Raw genomic sequence first — 17,259 nt, 5'->3', positions numbered from 1 at the left:
TTTATTTATTTATGATAGTCACACAGAAAGAGAGAGAGGCAGAGACACAGGCAGAGGGAGAAGCAGGCTCCATGCACCGGGAGCCCGACGTGGGATTCGATCCCAGGTCTCCAGGATCACACCCTGGGCCAAAGGCAGGCGCCAAACCACTGCGCCACCCAGGGATCCCCTGTATATGTACATTTAAACACACTTTATTTTTATAAACATAGAATAATTTTTAAATTTTATTTTATAAAACAGATGATCTACTCCCCCAACAGCATTTCATGAATATTTATTTCTAGATAATTAGATTCTCTGATTCACATAATTTTTAATTACTTTATAGTATTCTGTTGCATGGATATACATAATTTATTTAACCAAATCTTATTGTTAATCTCAGACTACTTTCAATTTTTCTTAATTAATTAAAAAAAGACTCTGAGGGGTACCTGGCTGGCTCAGTTGATAGAGCATCTGACTCTTATTTTGTGATCCTAAGTTCGAGCCCATGTTGGGTGTAGAGATCACTTAAACAAATTTAAAAAAAACCAAAACAACCTTAAATAAAAGCCTTTGAGTTGAACATTTTTACTAATCCTTTTTTAAAAATTTTTTAAAATTTTACCTTCATTTATGAGACGGTAGAGGGTACAATTAAATGTTGGCATTTACAATTGCAGTGTTTTTAGTAGATTTTAAGCAATGTTTCACCACTAACAGCTTGTTTCAAATATCTGCATCCAAGAAGTAGCCTAACTCCATCAGTGAGTCCTTCAGTGGTGGGTGGAGCAGAAGAAAGCAGAGAAGATAATAGCTGACAATGATCTTGAAGAACTTTTGTATGGCCGTGCTGTATGGAGCTATTCCAGGGATTAAAACATGATCTATGACATGGGAAAAAGTACAGATCGAGAAAGTCAGTCAAAATAGTTTACTAATCCTTTTAATACATTTTTATTGAGTATAATGTACTCAATGTAGGCATGTAGCTTCATCTCTGTGCAAAACTACATGGCTAAATTTCTGTATGGTTAAGCTTTTCAGTAAGTGTGTATTGTGAGAAGAAAGAAACAGAGAGGTATATTAATTTAAGACCTGCACAGCATTAATTTTATAAGATAACTAGGTGATCCTAAACTTTTATATAGGTCTTCTTGGAATGTAACATTTGAAGTCCTGTTTCCATTTGCTTGCTTCTAGAGTAAGCCTGAATTTATTGATCCACTATGTGAAGCTTGAAAAGAATTTTCTCCATGTTCCCAATTTCCCTTTTAAATCAAAGTGCCCCAAATTGTCTCAACTTGTAGACCTTCTGTGACCCACTGTATACTGAAGTAAAGTAGAATCTTGGTCCCCATCCCAGAAATAGCGTTTGTACCCTAACGTGCTTCTCATACCCCTTAGTTTGAGAAGCACTGGTGTAGCCCTCCAGGCTGAGCTCACACATGACCCTGGTCCTACTCTCTGAACAGCAGAGGTAAGGAGATCAGATCAGTAGTGATAGCTGCATCAGGGACAGGATCCGTACCCAAGGATCCACTTGGACACTTTTTTCACTGTCCTCCAACCCTGCCTGCACAGGAAGCTGGCCACTAAAGATAGGCTGCCTGTAGGAGACATAGGGACAGAAGGGACCTCGGCAAGCAGTTCAACAGGGTGAAAAAGGGTGGAACAGGAAAGGGAGGAAAGCAAGTTCCTGGATTCCAAAAACCACAGTTTGTCTAGGTGCTACTTTCTCCTTTATTTAGCACATAGCTGTCATGTGACATCCCTTTGCTGACCTCTTTTCCTCCTGCATTTTGCCCCGCACTAAAAAGTCACCATCTAAAACTTTTCTCCATGAATTAGAAACTTTAAGTTGTCAAGGACTGAATGTGCCTGTTTTCCAACAGTTTTTGGCAGTTCTCTGCTTTTATGGTGTAGTCATGGTGAAACCTGAGTCATCTGAAGATGGTGCCAGTGCTAAAGAACTGGGGAAGGAGTTGTTGCCCAGCCAGGATGGTGAGGAGCTGGGGCTCAGTCACTGTTGCACCGGGGCTACTGTCCTGCTGGGCCAGGAGAGTTACCCCAACCCTGAGTGTGTTCATACAGGTCGCTCAGGGCTTTTTGGTTCTAATCATAACTAACGCCTTTAGCAAACGCCGTTTAGAGACAGTCAAAAATATAAAAAGCATCCCCCTGGATAATTGTTTCTCACAGTTCCAAGTAGCAACACCTAATTTCTGCATGTGCCAGAATTCTTTCCTTTCTTTGTTGTTGTTGTTTTTAAATTGACAAACCATAACATTTTCCCGGAGAGGCAAACAAAATACCTTAATTTGTGTTTTAAGTAAAAATAGTGTTTCTCCTGTCCTTTCATATACATTAACCAACTACCCAGAAAATACCTCGGTTTGGGCTCTCTCTCTGTGTGTGTGTGTGTCTGTGTGTTTCATTTCTCTAAAATTATGACTCATGGTCTGGGGGACAATGATTGATTTTTTTCCACTTCGCAAAGCCGCTCCGCATTTCTCCTCACAAGGATGGGCCTGTTTTCACCCCGGGCATCGTCGGTGGGCGCTGGTGTAAACAGCCCGGGGAGGCCGGGGGCTGGGGAAGGGGGCGCCCCGTGTTCTCCGCGGGGAGCGGGGGTGCCGGGGCCAGGTCGCGCGGACCGCACTTCTCACCCCCCCACCGCCCCGGATTTTCGAGGCTCGCCGGGAGCCGCGAGAAGCGCCATTGTGATGCGGGCGGGAGGGGTGGAGCCACCAAGTCCCGTCTCAATTCAGACTTCTCACTCCGCTTGCAGGCGCGCCCGTCTCGGATTGCTAAACGCCGGAGTCGGGGGAAGAGAAGCGGGGAGGAGGTGGGAAGCCACACCCCGCCGCGCCCGCGAATTTCCCCGGGAGCCCAGGGTGGCCCAGGCAGACGCGGCCGAGATGCGCGGCCGGGGGCTCCTGACCGCCGCCCACCTCGTGTGCGTGTGGACCGCAGTGCTGGCCGCGGGCTCGCGGTAGGAGCGCGGGCGGGGCGGGCGCGGGGCGCGGGGCGCGGGGCGGGCGCGGGCGGCGGGGCGCGGAGGGGCGCGGGGCGGGCGGCGGGGCGCGGAGCGGGCGCGGGGCGGGCGGCGGGGCGCGGAGGGGCGCGGGGCGGGCGGCGGGGCGCGGAGGGGCGCGGGGCACCCGCCCGGAGGGCAGAGCGTCGGTCGCTGCAGCTCGGTTCTCCATGGGACAGTTACTTTCTCCACCCGTGGAAGCTGTTTAGCGTCTTTCTGGCAGTAACGACTTTTCTAGAGAGATAGGTCAGTTTGAGTGCACGTTACCTCTGCCTTTCCCGTCACATTTTTTTTCTTCTCCCATGCAGCGTGCCTTCTTTTCTCAAAGGCGTGTGAGGTGTGTGTGTTTCTCCTTCCAGACTAGCTCTCTCTCAACGCGGGCACTGGCAAGGTGTGGCCGAGGTGCAGGGAGTGGTTGGGGTGCACACACTAACTAGGAAGAGAACTAATGAGACACCCACATTAATGGAAAGTGCCCACTCCTATCGGATTTTTTTTTTGCGGTTGAGCCTTTACCCTTGGCTTGGGCAGAGAAAGTGGTGTGTTTGCTGACTTTCTTGCTCTGCTACACCTGGACGTTTTACCCCTGGCCGTTTAATTTCCGGTGATAGACTTCAATCACTGGTATTTGTTAGATGATGTTTTCCGGGGCAGATGCCCATGGATGAAAGTTTGAATAAAACCCGCAAAATGTGTGTGTGTGTGTGTGTGTGTGTGTGTGCAAGTCAAAAAATAAATCACGCTGGGATGAGGTCTGTGAAGGAGAAGTGTAAGGGCTTGTACTTTGCCAGTAACCTCTGCATGCCTCGGTGCAAGCCATTTACACCGAGGCTCATCCTGGGCTGTTTGTGGTTTATACAATGGAAATAATAACACATGCTCTCCACTAGTGGTGCAGGAATTACTGCATTAAGATTGATTTATGGGAATTCTTGTTTCAATAGCATTTCAATGCAGTTGCTAAATGGAGCAGCGGGGCAATATTGGGATAATTGGAACAACTGCAGTTGGCACAGTATGGAGAATCTTACTATCTATGAAACGTGAGGAATGGAGATGTAAGGATAAGGAACTGTGTTTTTCTCATCTCGGGGACTCTTTAGGCCTAGATTTCTGGTGACAGCCCCAGGGATTGTCAGGCCTGGAGGAAATGTGACTATTGGGGTGGAGCTTCTGGAACACAGCCCCCCCCAGGTCACCGTGAAGGCGGAGCTGGTCAAGATGGCAGCCAACCTCTCTGTCTCTGTCCTGGAAGCAGAAGGAGTCTTTGAAAAAGGTAAGAGAAACAGCATGAAGTCTTACCCTTCTGGAGTATGTTAACAAAACCACACATTAGGTAGGGTAACAGAGAAACCCCAGAGTTGCAGTGTTTTACATAGTACAGTTTTAACATTTGCTCACATAAAGTCCAAAATGGTTATTCCTGGATGCTCTCCCAAGCGGGGATGCAGAGACCCAGATTCCTTCCACTTTGTGGCTCCCTGGTCATCAACATGTGGCTTCCAAGTCTGCAGGGGAAGCATAGAGTTTCTTCTGTGGGAGGTTTTTATGGGATAGGCTTAGAAATGGCTCAGATCACTTCTGTTCCTCTTCTTATGGCCCCATGCTTAGCTGCAAAGGAGGCTGGGAAATAGATGCCAGTGACTGCTCAGAGGGAGAAATGGGCAAAGTCAACAGTCTGAAGCAAAACCATATTTATATATAGTTCATATAAAGCGTATGTAACCATGTTTCTTTATATTTATAAAGTGCTAAGGATTTTACTAAATAGGCCCGTGGAAAGGAAAAGAGCTGCACAGTGTTGAAGTTCAGTCTTATGGAATATTTCTTAATTTTTAAATATGGGAAAACAATGATGTAAATGTAGGAGTCATTTGTAAAAGAACCCACATCTTGAATTTGGAATCTAATCTGGTTTAGGATTAAATTGGGTCGATGAATGTCTTCTTTTTTAATACTAAGGGAAAAATAATTTTGGGCATAAATACTTAAGCTTTTTTTTTCCTATTAAAATGAATATTTATTGTATTTTTTTCTAGTTGAAAGAGTAATACATACTTGGTGCTTACATCTTGTAACTGAAGGAAATAAACCAAGATCACCCATAATCCTACTACCTAATATAAACACAATTAACTAAGAGCATGTTCAGATGTTTAGTCAGAGGGCAGAAATTGAGACATAAATGCCCATACCGTTAAGAGTTATCTTAAAACCTTAATTTAAGGGCACATAATGAAGGGTGGAAGGGATTCCACAGTAGTTCATTTTATAAATGTTTGTCCTCTATCAACAGAGAAGTTAACACCATCATGAAAGGAGATAAAATCAAAGTTTATCTATAACTGTGTTTTTTTTCTCCACTGGAGATTGACTGACTAGTTTGGGATAAAAGTCAGGAAGAGGTGATATGTACAGGGGCTAAACCACGTTGTCTGTCTTTCTTTCTTTCTTTCTTTCTTTCTTTCTTTCTTTCTTTCTTTCTTTCTTTTCTTTCTTCTTTCTTTCTTTCCTTCTTTCTAATATTTTATTTATTCATGAGAGACAGAGAGAGACAGAGACAGAGACACAGGCAGAGGGAGAAGCAGGCTCCATGCAGGGAACCCGATGTGGGACTCGATTCCAGGACCCCAGGATCATGCCCTGGGCCGAAGGCAGGCGCTAAACCACTGAGCCACCCAGGCTCATAGGAGCTATGTCAGAAAAGTGGGAGGCCTTGTTTCCCTGGGGAGGAAATGTAGATTAGGACTTACGATCTGGGATTGTCTTCTTGACAATAAGACAGTATGATTTTGTGTGGTTACCTAACGGTTCTGAGCCTGGATTTCCTTACCTATAGAATGGGGATAAATGAAACTTACTTCCCAGAGTAGGTATAAAGTGAAAGTTAGTATCCAGCATCTATGAGGAATTCAACACCAGCCATTAATATCATTTATAAGTAGTAATACTGAAGAAGATGCAGGATGCATTATTTCTTTTTATATGAGGGCAGACTTCTGCTTTCATTATTGCCTATTATTTCTGAAAATGAATTAATCCTGGTTTTATGATAATGGCTAAGGAAAATGTTGAAATACTAAGAGCAGACAATACTTAATGTAGTTCCGCATTCATTATTTAGTCACTAAGAATTACCATTTTGGCTCTACTAGTGTGGCAGTTTTACTGCAATGCAGAGGTCTAGAATAACATGGATGATTTTGATAAATATTTGGGCTTTGCACAGATGTTTGTATACTCTTATTTTAGAATTTCTACTGCATTATCTTTTCTGCAATCTCCTTTATCAGTCTTTCTTTTTTCTGCAAGTAGTACCAACATGGTACAGGTGGTGGTGGGGGCTATAACTCATTTTAAAACCTTTTCCTTAGATTTTTCTTTTGGGAAGAGAGTTGGTCATATGTCTCTGGGAAGGCTAAAGTGCTCAAGACTGGGCCAGGCAACACTATCCTGAGAGCAGAATGGATCTTTGATAAAGAGAGGGAGAAAATGTACTTCTTTTACTGGTTGTTTTCTGACTGTTGACATACAGTTTCATTGAAAAATACCATTTCTGGGAGCGCTCTCTCTCTTTCAAAGGAGAATGTTACTGTTATCAGAGGCTGTGAGTCATTGTTCTCAAAGCAGATGCTTCCTGTAATGTTAGGACTTAAGGACCAAGACTTTTTTTTTTTAATCTAACTTCTCCAGTTGCAGCAATATGTAGACAGATGAGCATTCCAAATGAATGGATCTTCTAAATCCGCAGATACTCCTAGGATCCATTTTTTTCTTCGTTGCCACATAAACACAAACAAATACATTTTAGGTCTGATTATTTCATTACTTTTTTGTGAGGGCCTTCAGGAAAAGGTCGGTTCTAATAAAGATTCATCTTCTTGCAGAGCTGGGTAAAGAGGGGTATTATGTCTGAGTGGCTGTTTCTAACACTCTGGGTCTTTTTAGAAATTTCCAGGGCAGAGCAGTGTTTCACCATAACCAGAATGTATTGGTAGCTTAATTTATGTTAGAAATGGTAATAGCTAAGGGATTCAAATTGCAGAATATACTTTTAAAAAGGGATGGGTGAAATTGGTAAAGGGAATTAAGAGTACACTTATCTTGATGAGCATTGAGTAATATTTGGAAGTGTCAAATCACTATATTGTACACTTGAAACTAGTATAACACTGTATGTTAACTGCATTGGAATTAAAATTTAAAAAATGGAAAAATATAAATAAATTAAAAACAATAAAAAGGCAGAAAAGTATGGCTTGTCCTCAAGGAAGAGTTCATTTATTTGTTTGACAGATAGAAGGAAGATTTTATTTACATTTCCATCCTTGAGGTCAGCAGCATTGATTACATTAGTTTTTCATTTTTAAATATATGAATCCTCCATTTATTTGGAATCAATTATGAGTTTTTTTAGGGTAGCCCTTTAGAACAGTAACCCTTAAGGAAAAAGTGTTTTTGCTAAACTTTGTGGCATTCTCTAAAGTATATAAATGCGTCTTCGGTGGTGAAATTCAGACACTGAAGTGTCCCTGCCATTATCATCACCACCACCACTACCCTCATTGCCACTACCCATCATCACCAGCACATCATCCTCTTTATAGTGAAGAGAGCTAGGTTCATAGTCTTCTGTTGTATAAAATCATAATTGACAAAACATGGTAGAAATTCAGCAGGTAGGATCTACCAGAGGGGAGACGATGGGAGTCCCTTTGGCATTTGAAATCAATTCAGACTATATGTTGGGTGGAGAGTGAGTCTGTCCTCTCATTTCTTCCCTTCTTGTTTTTTTATTTTTTCCACTAGTGTGATATTGTCCTGGAGTTCCATGCCAAATCAAGAAAAAAAAGTTTAAGAATATTTGATTTCATGGGTCATAAACAAGAACTGTCTTCTCCTCTGTGAAGGCAAATGGAATGATTGAACTATGTTTGATGTCCTTGAAATTATTATTTCTGCTTCATTCCCTTCCTCTTTCTATAATTTGAAATGTTCATTTGTGAACTTTCAGTGTTTCTCTTGAGTGAGATTTGCCTAAAATAATAATGAACGTCGGCAGCCCCGGTGGCCCAGTGGTTCAGCGCCGCCTTCAGCCCAGGGCATGATCTTGGAGACCCGGGATCGAGTCCCACGTTGGGCTCCCTGCGTGGAGCCTGCTTCTTCCTCTGCCTGTGTCTCTGCCTCTCTCTCTCTGTGAGTCTATCATGAATAAATAAATAAAATCTTTAAAAAAAATAATGAACGCACCTTTCCCCCTCATTAATGAATTCATTGTTGCTGGTTTCACATGAATCTGATTTAAGAAGAAAACCTAACCAGAAAATGTCAGCTGAAACTTCAGGTGCTCTGCAGGGCATCTTGTGGTGAGTGCTTGCTGGTTGGGATGCACTGTTTGTTTATTTATTGTGCCAAGCCTGCTTCCATCTTCCCATTGACATGAGACCTACTCTATGAGTGTATCCATAGCCTTTAATAATTGCTTTTTCTTTTTGCTCTAAAATCTTGGAGAGTTAATGGGGGGGGGGGTGTTTACTTCCTATTTTTTGAGTTAAAAATTCTTCTTTGTCCTTTATTGTCTTTCTGTCTTTCTCACATTGACAATGGAGTATTTTATTTTCCATTTTGATCCAGTAAGGGTGGGAAATCAATATTTCATAAAACTTGAGATATTATCTGAAAAACCTAAAAAAAATCATCCAATTCAGTTTGGATGGCTTTCTGGTGGAAACAAAACTCCTGAACATACGTTTCATGGCTTGTAGATCAAAATCAGTCCCATGGTTTTTATGAGAGTAGATTAATTAGTGTAGTGTGTAGGCAGATCTCCCAGGGCAGGTTTTCACAGGCAGCTTTGCCGGTAGAACTCAGTCTGAACTTGTAGTTACGTGAGAATTATTTTTAAAGGGTGTGGACTCTTCATTCACATGTCTTTGCTATTGTGTGTGATATATATATAAATAGGTAGGTGGGGCCGGAGGATAAAGGACCATAGTGTAATGATGGTGTGGTTGGGCTCTGAAGCCAGGCTACCTGAATGTCCTTCCATTAGTGGTTGTGTGGCTGTGGCCAGTCATGATCTCACCGGGCCTCAGTTTTATTATCTGGAGCATAGTGGTTCTTGCCTTATGCAATTACATGGTTATTTTGCGGATTAAGTGAGGTAACATGTTTAAAGCACTTAACACATAGGAATTATTCAAGAAAATGGCAGCTGTTGTTTTAGAAAAGAATAGCAACAATCGTGGCAGAGGCAATTAATAATCATCTGTTGGCATGATCTTGAACTGGGAACTCTATGAAAGGCACATCACTAGGGGGCGCTGAGAAGGGATTTAACATATTACATATTGAGTTTCCTTATAGTGCCAGGGACTTAATGCGCAATGCTTAACTTCAGTAACCTTGTGAGGAAGGCACTGTTATCTTCATTTTAGAGATGAAGAAACTGAGGCTAAGGGAGAAAAAAACATTTTTCCAGAGTTAACAAGGTAAATAGTAAAGCCTGCATTTGAGGTTGGTTCTATTGGTTCTGAATTTGAAGGTTTAGACTGGCTGGAAGAGCATTACATATTTTTTGTTTCCCTTACTTTGGGATATTGATGTAATGTTGTATCAGTTAGCTTCCTCTAAAATGATTGTTATGTTTGCTTGTGGTGATTTAGTCCTGGATCTAATGAAATCTAATCTGGATCTGAAGAATCACAGTGCAATGCAAGCTCTCTACCCAGTTTACTTGGAGCTTTATAGAATTTTGGATCTGGATGGGACCTCAGAGATAAGTCAATTCAGTCACCTAATTTATGGCTGAGGAGACTGAGGCCTGGTGTTTGATGACTCGCCCAAGGTGAAATTGCTTATTGGTAGCAGAGCTGAAAATCTCACATGTCCCCAAATTTGCAGTCCGATGCTGTTTCCATTATACTCTAGGAAACTTTCCTAACATATGGAGAAGTATGTGTAAGACCCAGGATATATTTGAAAATGTTGATTTTTCTGATATGGAAGAAAATAAGGCTAACTAAGGAGTTTTAAAATGCTTACCTGCATATTTGTGCAAGTCTCTGGTTTCAGCTCAAGGTAGAGTTGCTCTTTCTGGACTAATGGTTCTGCATGGGGTGGGGGTGGGGCTTGGGGCCTCATAGATCTTCCTAACACAAAATCCTGTTGCTGGATTTCTCGCAGTGTGAGTTGTGCTTATTAAAAATACAGACTCAGGGCGTCTAGCTTGCCAGTTGGCGGAGCATTCGATTCTTGATCTCAAGGTTATGGGTTCGAGCCTCACATTGGGTGTAGAGATTACCTAAAAATAAAATCATAAACAAAATGCAGACTCATGGTCACCCCTTCAAGACATCGGTAAGGTCTGGGAATCTAAATTTTATTTTGAGCAGTAATCACAAGTGATTCGTAGCCCCATTAAAATGAGAACGACTACTCTTTAGTATCTTACGAATTGATCGTACCAAGTACTGGAAAGCCTGAGAGTGAGAGGCATGCCTTTGCAAGTCTCAGATGATTCATAGCAGCTGAGAGAAGTCCCCTCCCAGACTTCTGTATTTGCTTTCAAGCAGCCCCCAACCCTAAGAATGGATGTTAATTTTAAGCGATGGAGAAACATATTTTGGGATTTAATTATGAATCAGTGATTGAGTGAAGCTGAAAGTGAACATACTGATTCTTTAAACTCCAAGTTAAACATGTGCTGCTCTTCTTACACGAAATGAGTCACTGTTCCTCAGTGACTCACTGAGGGGTTGTGGTGGAAATAGAAATTAGATCCTGTAAGAATTTGGGCAGGGTTACTGTTTGATCCTTTATGTTGTTAAGAGGGCTTTATAATGTTGAAACTAGTTGTTTGCCCAATGACATCTCCTCCCCCCACCTTATTTTATTATTTACTGATTATTTGCTGTATATGGATGTGGATGAATGGGGGTGTGTGTGGAATAAGAGGAAGGAAGGATTAGAAAAGGTTCAGAGGCTCCAGAAGGATAACCTGTAATATTTACAGTGCAGAAGGCTGGAGAGTTTTTATTTCTTGTTTGTATAAAAAATTCATGTGGTTTGTAAATAGTACTTCTTGTGTGTGACCCTGTGCTTGGTACTGTTACCTTTTACATCCAGAACTATACAAATGTCCATTCATACATGTTCCACTCCTGCTGATATATTTGGCATTTAGTGGGAACAGTTATTTCACATTCTAGAGGAGGAGAGGGTGTGCCAGAGGAAAGAGCTGACAGCTGGGAGTGGCAGCTATGGGGAGATAGAGGTTTGTGTGTATGTTTTCTGAAAAGATGCTACATCCTGCTTTAGGTGTAAGTTTAGGAAGACATCCGGGTGGAAATGTGCAGCAGATAGTTTGAAATTGTAGCAGGGAGAGAGTTTAAGGAATTGTTTTCATAGAGGCAGACAATATTTGAAGTCTTGGTGGAAATGCATGAGATTGACAAGAGAGACAAAGCTTAAGGAGCAAGACTGATGACAGAAGCTCGCAAGAAGGAAAATCAGTCAATGAAATGGATAGACAAAGTGCAGCCAGAGACAGGGATAGACTGAAGATGGTGATATGTTTCAGAAGCTGAGGGAAGGAAGTTACAAGAAGTGAATGGTTTTAAGCTGAATGTTGGGAGCAAAAGCCAAGTTTTAAGTAATAAATGGGTAGTGAGAAACTATAAGAGTGGAGGCTACTCTTTACTGAACTTTGACAGTTGAAAGGAGAGAGGTATATGTTCTCTTAAAATGCCCAGTAGAGGGGTAAAAGGGTTGATGTAAAAGGAAGGGGTGGATAATTCATGGATAAGAAGTGGTGGGATCAGGATTAGGAGCACAGGTAAGTGGATTAATCCTTAAAAAAGAAACCCAACTTGTTCTTTTTGTTTTGATGCAAGAAAAGCGAGAGAACGGATAACGAAATAAATATTTTGAGGTATGAACTTGAGATGAAGAATAAAATTGAAATACGGTTTTAGGAAAACTTTGCAGTAGTTATTTATCTGCCTCTAAATTGTACGTACCTGGTCATCTCTTCAATAGGGAGTGGGGATATATGTTACAAGTAGTGGCCCTTTGGAGAGAGAAATACAAATTGGAGATACTCCCTGGTCATGTCCAAATGGGTCCCTGCTGGATTGTGGGATGTTGGAATGCAAGGCCTGATACTTGTATTGGTATCAAGAGAAGGAACACAGGAGAATAGAGAAGAGAACGGGGTATTTATGGTGGTAATATGCTTTACTTGAACCTGTAGGGATTGGGTAGTTATTTTATTATTGCCATGGGAATGTCAGTGTGAGTAAGAAGTGGAATTGTAACTTATTAACTCTTGGTCTGGGCTAAGATGATCATCATACCAAAGGTGCAATGACAAAACTTGAGGAGAAGGAAATTATAATGGATTCTGGTCTTGCTCTGTTTCTTCCAGTCTTCATTTCTTTTAGGAAAACTCCATGACTTGACTTTCTTACCTTGCAAGGGTGAGGGTGAAATTGACCAAAGAAAATTTGATGAAGGAAGTTGGGTGGGGAGTAGTAGGCAGGTCCTTGGGTGTTTAGTTTTGAAGAGATGACTCATGAATTAATTAATTAATTTTGAAAAAATTTTATTTATTTATTCATGAGAGACACACAGAGAGAGGCAGAGACACAGGCAGAGGGAGAAGCAGGCTCCCTGCAGGGAACTCGATGCAGGACTCGATCCTGGGACTCTGGGATCAGGCCCTGTGCCAAGGCAGATGCTCAACCACTGAGCCACCCAGGGGTCCCTCATGAACTAATTTAAAGGCCAGAGTGGTAAAGTACTCAGAAATAAACAGGGAGTTACATTCTCTTAAGAGTACTTGATAGGTTCCTTTTGGTAGGGCAATGTTGGGAGATTACATTTATGAAAATGTAGCTGGCAGCAATGATTTAATATTATAAATTTAAATTTTGCTGAAATCTTGTTAAACCTTTTCAGAAATATAGTTGAGACAGGGCGTTGCTATTTTGAGAATTCCAAATATTTATTAGGCATCAAATTGTATATGGCACAGCATTGGGTGGTGTAAATATTTGGCTTCTCACTGGGATGCAAAGTAGGTTTCATTTCATGTGCTGTCTTAGGTTTATGGTAGAGGCTGCTTGCAGTGCTGTGTTGATGGTGTCAAGGTCAAGTCTGGGTTCACTGGAATAGAGAGTAGATGGATTAACTGTGTCTACCATGGGCATGGGAATAGGGAGTATGGTATGAATGCTGCGAATGAGCCTGTTGGGTTGAAGAGGGATGGACTTCTACAGGGCTACATGGGAGCTTGAGGTAATCACAACATGATAAGAGAGAAAAGGTAGAAGAGTGTTGTGTTCAAATATTAACCTTGCGAGTGCACCAAGCTACAGAGGAAGGATAGGGAGGGAACATGAGATTTTGTTTGGACTAATATTTTGGAAGGTCTGTTTTGTATAGTTTGGGAGATATGGCGGGTAAACTGGGGGTTCTTGAACCACATTGGAATCGAAACCTTAACACTACCTCTTACTACTTAAGTGGCCTTGGGCTGGTCACTTTATTTCATCTAATCTCCATTTCTTCATTTGTATAATGGCAATAATAATAGAGCCTACCTTAGAGCATTGTTTTGAATATTAAATGAGATAGTGCTTAGGAGCCATACTGTGCAGTATGGTAGCCGTGACTTACCTGTGTGTTTTTTTTTTTTTAAAGATTTATTTATTTATGATAGACATAGAGAGAGAGAGAAAGAGAGAGGCAGAGACACAGGAGGAGGGAGAAGCAGGCTTCATGTCGGGAGCCCGACGACGTGGGACTCAATCCCGGGACTCCAGGATCGTGCCCTGGGCCAAAGGCAGGCTCTAAACTGCTGAGCCACCCAGGGATCCCCTTACCTATGGGTTTTGAGTGCTTGAACTGTGACTTGTGCAAATTGAGATGGACTACAAGTATAAAATACACACTGGATTTTTGAATACTTAATACCAAAAAATGCAGTAAAACTGAAATTTTTTTAAACTGATAATTTTTCAGTATTGATTATACATTCAATGATAATATTTTGAGTATATTGGGTTATATAAAATATGTTATTAAAATTAATTTTATCCTTTTTTTTATTGCACTGCTTTAGCACGTTTATCATATTGTCTGGCACATAGTAAACACTGGAGAATGTCAGCTGTGTTGTCGTACCTAGCACTTCCTAGTATCATATGTTATTATTTTTCCTTTTTTTTTTTTTTTAAATTTATTTATTTATTTATTTATGATAGTCACAGAGAGAGAAAGAGAGAGAGGCAGAGACATAGGCAGAGGGAGAAGCAGGCTCCATGCACCGGAAGCCCGATGTGGGATTCGATCCCGGGTCTCCAGGATCGCGCCCTGGGCCAAAGGCAGGCACCAAACCGCTGCGCCACCCAGGGATCCCGTATCATATGTTATTATTGATGTCACCCTTGTGAGCACCAGCTGTGCCATCAGGCCAGGTCTCTATTGATGGCAGTTTGATTCTAACTCAAGCAGGCCTTCAAACTTATTCCTTATCCCTTGAGAAAGGAGGAAATCTCCCTAAAAAAGCACCATACCATAGGGGGCAATAAACTTTTTCTATAAAAGGCCAGGTGGTAAACATGGTAGGTTTTGCTGCCTTATGGTTTTTATTGTTTGTGTTTTTAGCAGCAAAGTAGCTACAGAGATGGTGCAGAGTAAATGAGTGTGCTCATGGAACTTTATGGACCCTGAATTTGGAGTTCATATAATTTTCATGTGTCATGAAATATTATTCTTTTTCTTTTTCCAGCTATATAAAAATGCAAAACCATTTTTAGTTCACAAACTATATGAAAGTAGGTGTGGGCTTTATTTGGCCCTTGGGCTATAAATTGCAAACCCTGCCATTGCAAATGCCCTGTACATTTACTTAGTAGTCCAGAGCCTTGTTTGACTCTTGGTTTTACACATGTGTCGAACCTAACATTTGGCTTATACTACTGTACCATTGTATTTATTTTACTTTTAGTGGGTTTTGTTTGACCTAGTGATTCACAGTGGTCTAAAGGGAACAAAACACTATGAAACTTGTGTTTATTGAGATGTTTGTAAATAAGAATGAGGCAGGAGAGAAAAAAAGTTAAAGACCTGCAGAAAGGACCAAAGGAGATTTTTTTTTGCTTGGTTTTACTCGAAATGCTGGTCGTTTCTGTATAGATTGGATTCACTGGAGAGTTACTTAGCTTTAAAGTGACATTAAGCTGTGAAGCAGAAGCATATTTTAAGGTTTTGTCCTCCACAGATAGGTAGTGGGAAATTCCCTTTCTCACTTTGTCCATCTGTGATCTGAGAAAATGCTGAATGAGAGAGTATTTAATAACTTGGTAAGGAGGTCAAAGTTTTCAGCTAAGAAAGTGATATACTTAAGATTATGTTGCTGAGTATCAGAGAGCTACCAAGAATAATTAAGCAATAAATACTAAGTGAGGCATATAAATATATATATATATGTGTTTATGTATTTGCATATATATTTATATACGCACATGTAGCATATATATATATGTATATGCATATAATGGAAAAGCTTTCTTCTTCCATAGAGAATATTTCTGGATCTGTTGGATTTCCAATTATATACACTCCTTCCCTTCAGCAGTTCTCCACAGAGCTATTTGGTGAACACAGATGTCAGAAGAGGCAGCATATGGTATTATAGAGTGTGTTTAAAAAGTTAAAGGAAGGTTAGTTTTTGTGTATGCTTATTACACAACTTAAAAATAGCTTGACTCTATTTGTAAATCAAACGGCCAGCTGTCAGGCTTATGCCAAGTGTGAAGCCTTAAAACAAGGTTCCTTTTGAGTGGCTTCTGCAATATTGGGAAGGAGAAAGCATCTGAAAGGGTTCTAAGATTGACTTTCTGTGGTTATACACAAAAATGACCTGAATTTTACAGACTTATCTACAATAATGTTGAGAAGGACCTTGCATAACAGAGCAGATCTTTAGTCCGTAATTTAAAGGCATGCCGGGCAGTGTTTCAAGAGGTGCTCTCACTCTTTCCTGTGTCTGAGTGGAACCTTGCTCCGAGGGAGCTGAAATGGTTTCAAAAATTTGCAAATGCTGTCTATTTAATCTTCAACCTAGCAACAGCACAGAAAGATTACTATTCCTCATCTACATTCCCACCACTCTGCTCCCAGTTGTATGTTTTGATTGTGTAAATTATTGCTAGAATGTTAGGATGTTCACAGAAGGCTTAGTAAGTGCCTGGGACATTCCAAGCTGCATTTGTAAATTTAGAGAGAAAACAAATTGAAAAAAATGTCAAGTGCTTAAAGTTGACCTTTTAATAAGGACACATGAGACTAGTGAGTGGGCTTTAAATTGGATCTCCGTACACATCCTTTGAGCCACTCTCTGAACCTAGCAAGAATTAGGGGTGGGTGCTCCTGCTTTTCGGTGCCCCTGTGCTCCTGCTTTTAGGTGCAGTTCTGTGTCTGGCTCTTTTTCTTGGGCCTATGAACACACAACTGTCATGTGTCAGAGTAGTGAGAGCCAGGCATGCAGTCAACTTTCTCTTCCAGTTTTTCTTTAATGAGAAAACCCCTCAAAGGTTTGACCCAAAAGAGCTACATTAAAAAAAAAGTTCTATGAAATGGGATTTCCTGAACTTCAAATCTGGATAGCTGGTCTTGAATTTCAGCTGAAATGCTTGCCCTCCGATTAATCAGCCTACTGGATTTATTTGGATTATAGATTCACAGCTGTTTTTTACTTTCTCCTCGTTTAGTGTCTCTGAGATAAAAATAAATACCACCCCTCCCCACCCCCTGCCTCAACAAATACACTTAGTCTTTGTAAATTTGCCAGTGATGGGAGGTAGACTGTGTCAGGCCATGATGGAAAGGAAGCACATTGTTTCCTCCAAGTCACTGGGCTGAGAAAATAGTCAACCCTGATGATTTATCTTAAAGTAATGAAAAATAAATACCTCTTCATAATCAAGGGTACTTGTTTTTTGGGCTCAGCATTCTGCACTTTAGTTTTGTTCACTTTATCCCACTGTAAGGTAGCGTGGTGGATGCTGTGCTGTACCACCAGGTAGAGCCCTTTGGAGAAGGACTGATTTCCTCAAGTACCTGGGAGGGCTGTGGCAGACTGCCCTCACAGCCAGCTCCCTTTGGGGATTGCATCTGCTAAAGAGAATTGCCTTGCCTGAGGGGCACCTCTCCTTGGGTGAAGGTCCAGC

The 17,259-nt window shown here is 41.3% G+C and overlaps 1 protein-coding gene across 4 annotated transcripts in view; it reads left to right on the top strand.

The window, feature by feature from the left end:
• The first annotated feature begins 2,525 nt into the window (after positions 1-2,525).
• CD109 (CD109 molecule) overlaps positions 2,526-17,259 on the top strand; it is a 137,068-nt gene continuing 122,334 nt past the window's right edge. For 2 of the 4 annotated variants that reach the window (XR_013383207.1, XM_077903369.1), the window contains exons 1-3: positions 2,526-2,540; positions 2,777-2,980; positions 4,126-4,298. Coding sequence is in view for 2 of the 4 variants with exons in the window: in XM_077903369.1 (XP_077759495.1) it covers positions 2,907-2,980; positions 4,126-4,298 (247 nt within the window). In the remaining 2 variants the exon portion in view is untranslated. Of the gene's footprint in view, positions 2,541-2,746; positions 2,981-4,125; positions 4,299-17,259 lie in introns of those variants that run through there. The other 2 variants (XM_077903368.1, XM_077903370.1) reach the window with 2 other exon arrangements.

This window comes from Canis aureus, chromosome 7, assembly GCF_053574225.1.
Source record: "Canis aureus isolate CA01 chromosome 7, VMU_Caureus_v.1.0, whole genome shotgun sequence".
Taxonomy (NCBI): domain Eukaryota; kingdom Metazoa; phylum Chordata; class Mammalia; order Carnivora; family Canidae; genus Canis; species Canis aureus.
The sequence above is the reverse complement of the archived record's forward strand: the minus strand, read 5'-3'. Positions and strand labels throughout refer to the sequence as shown.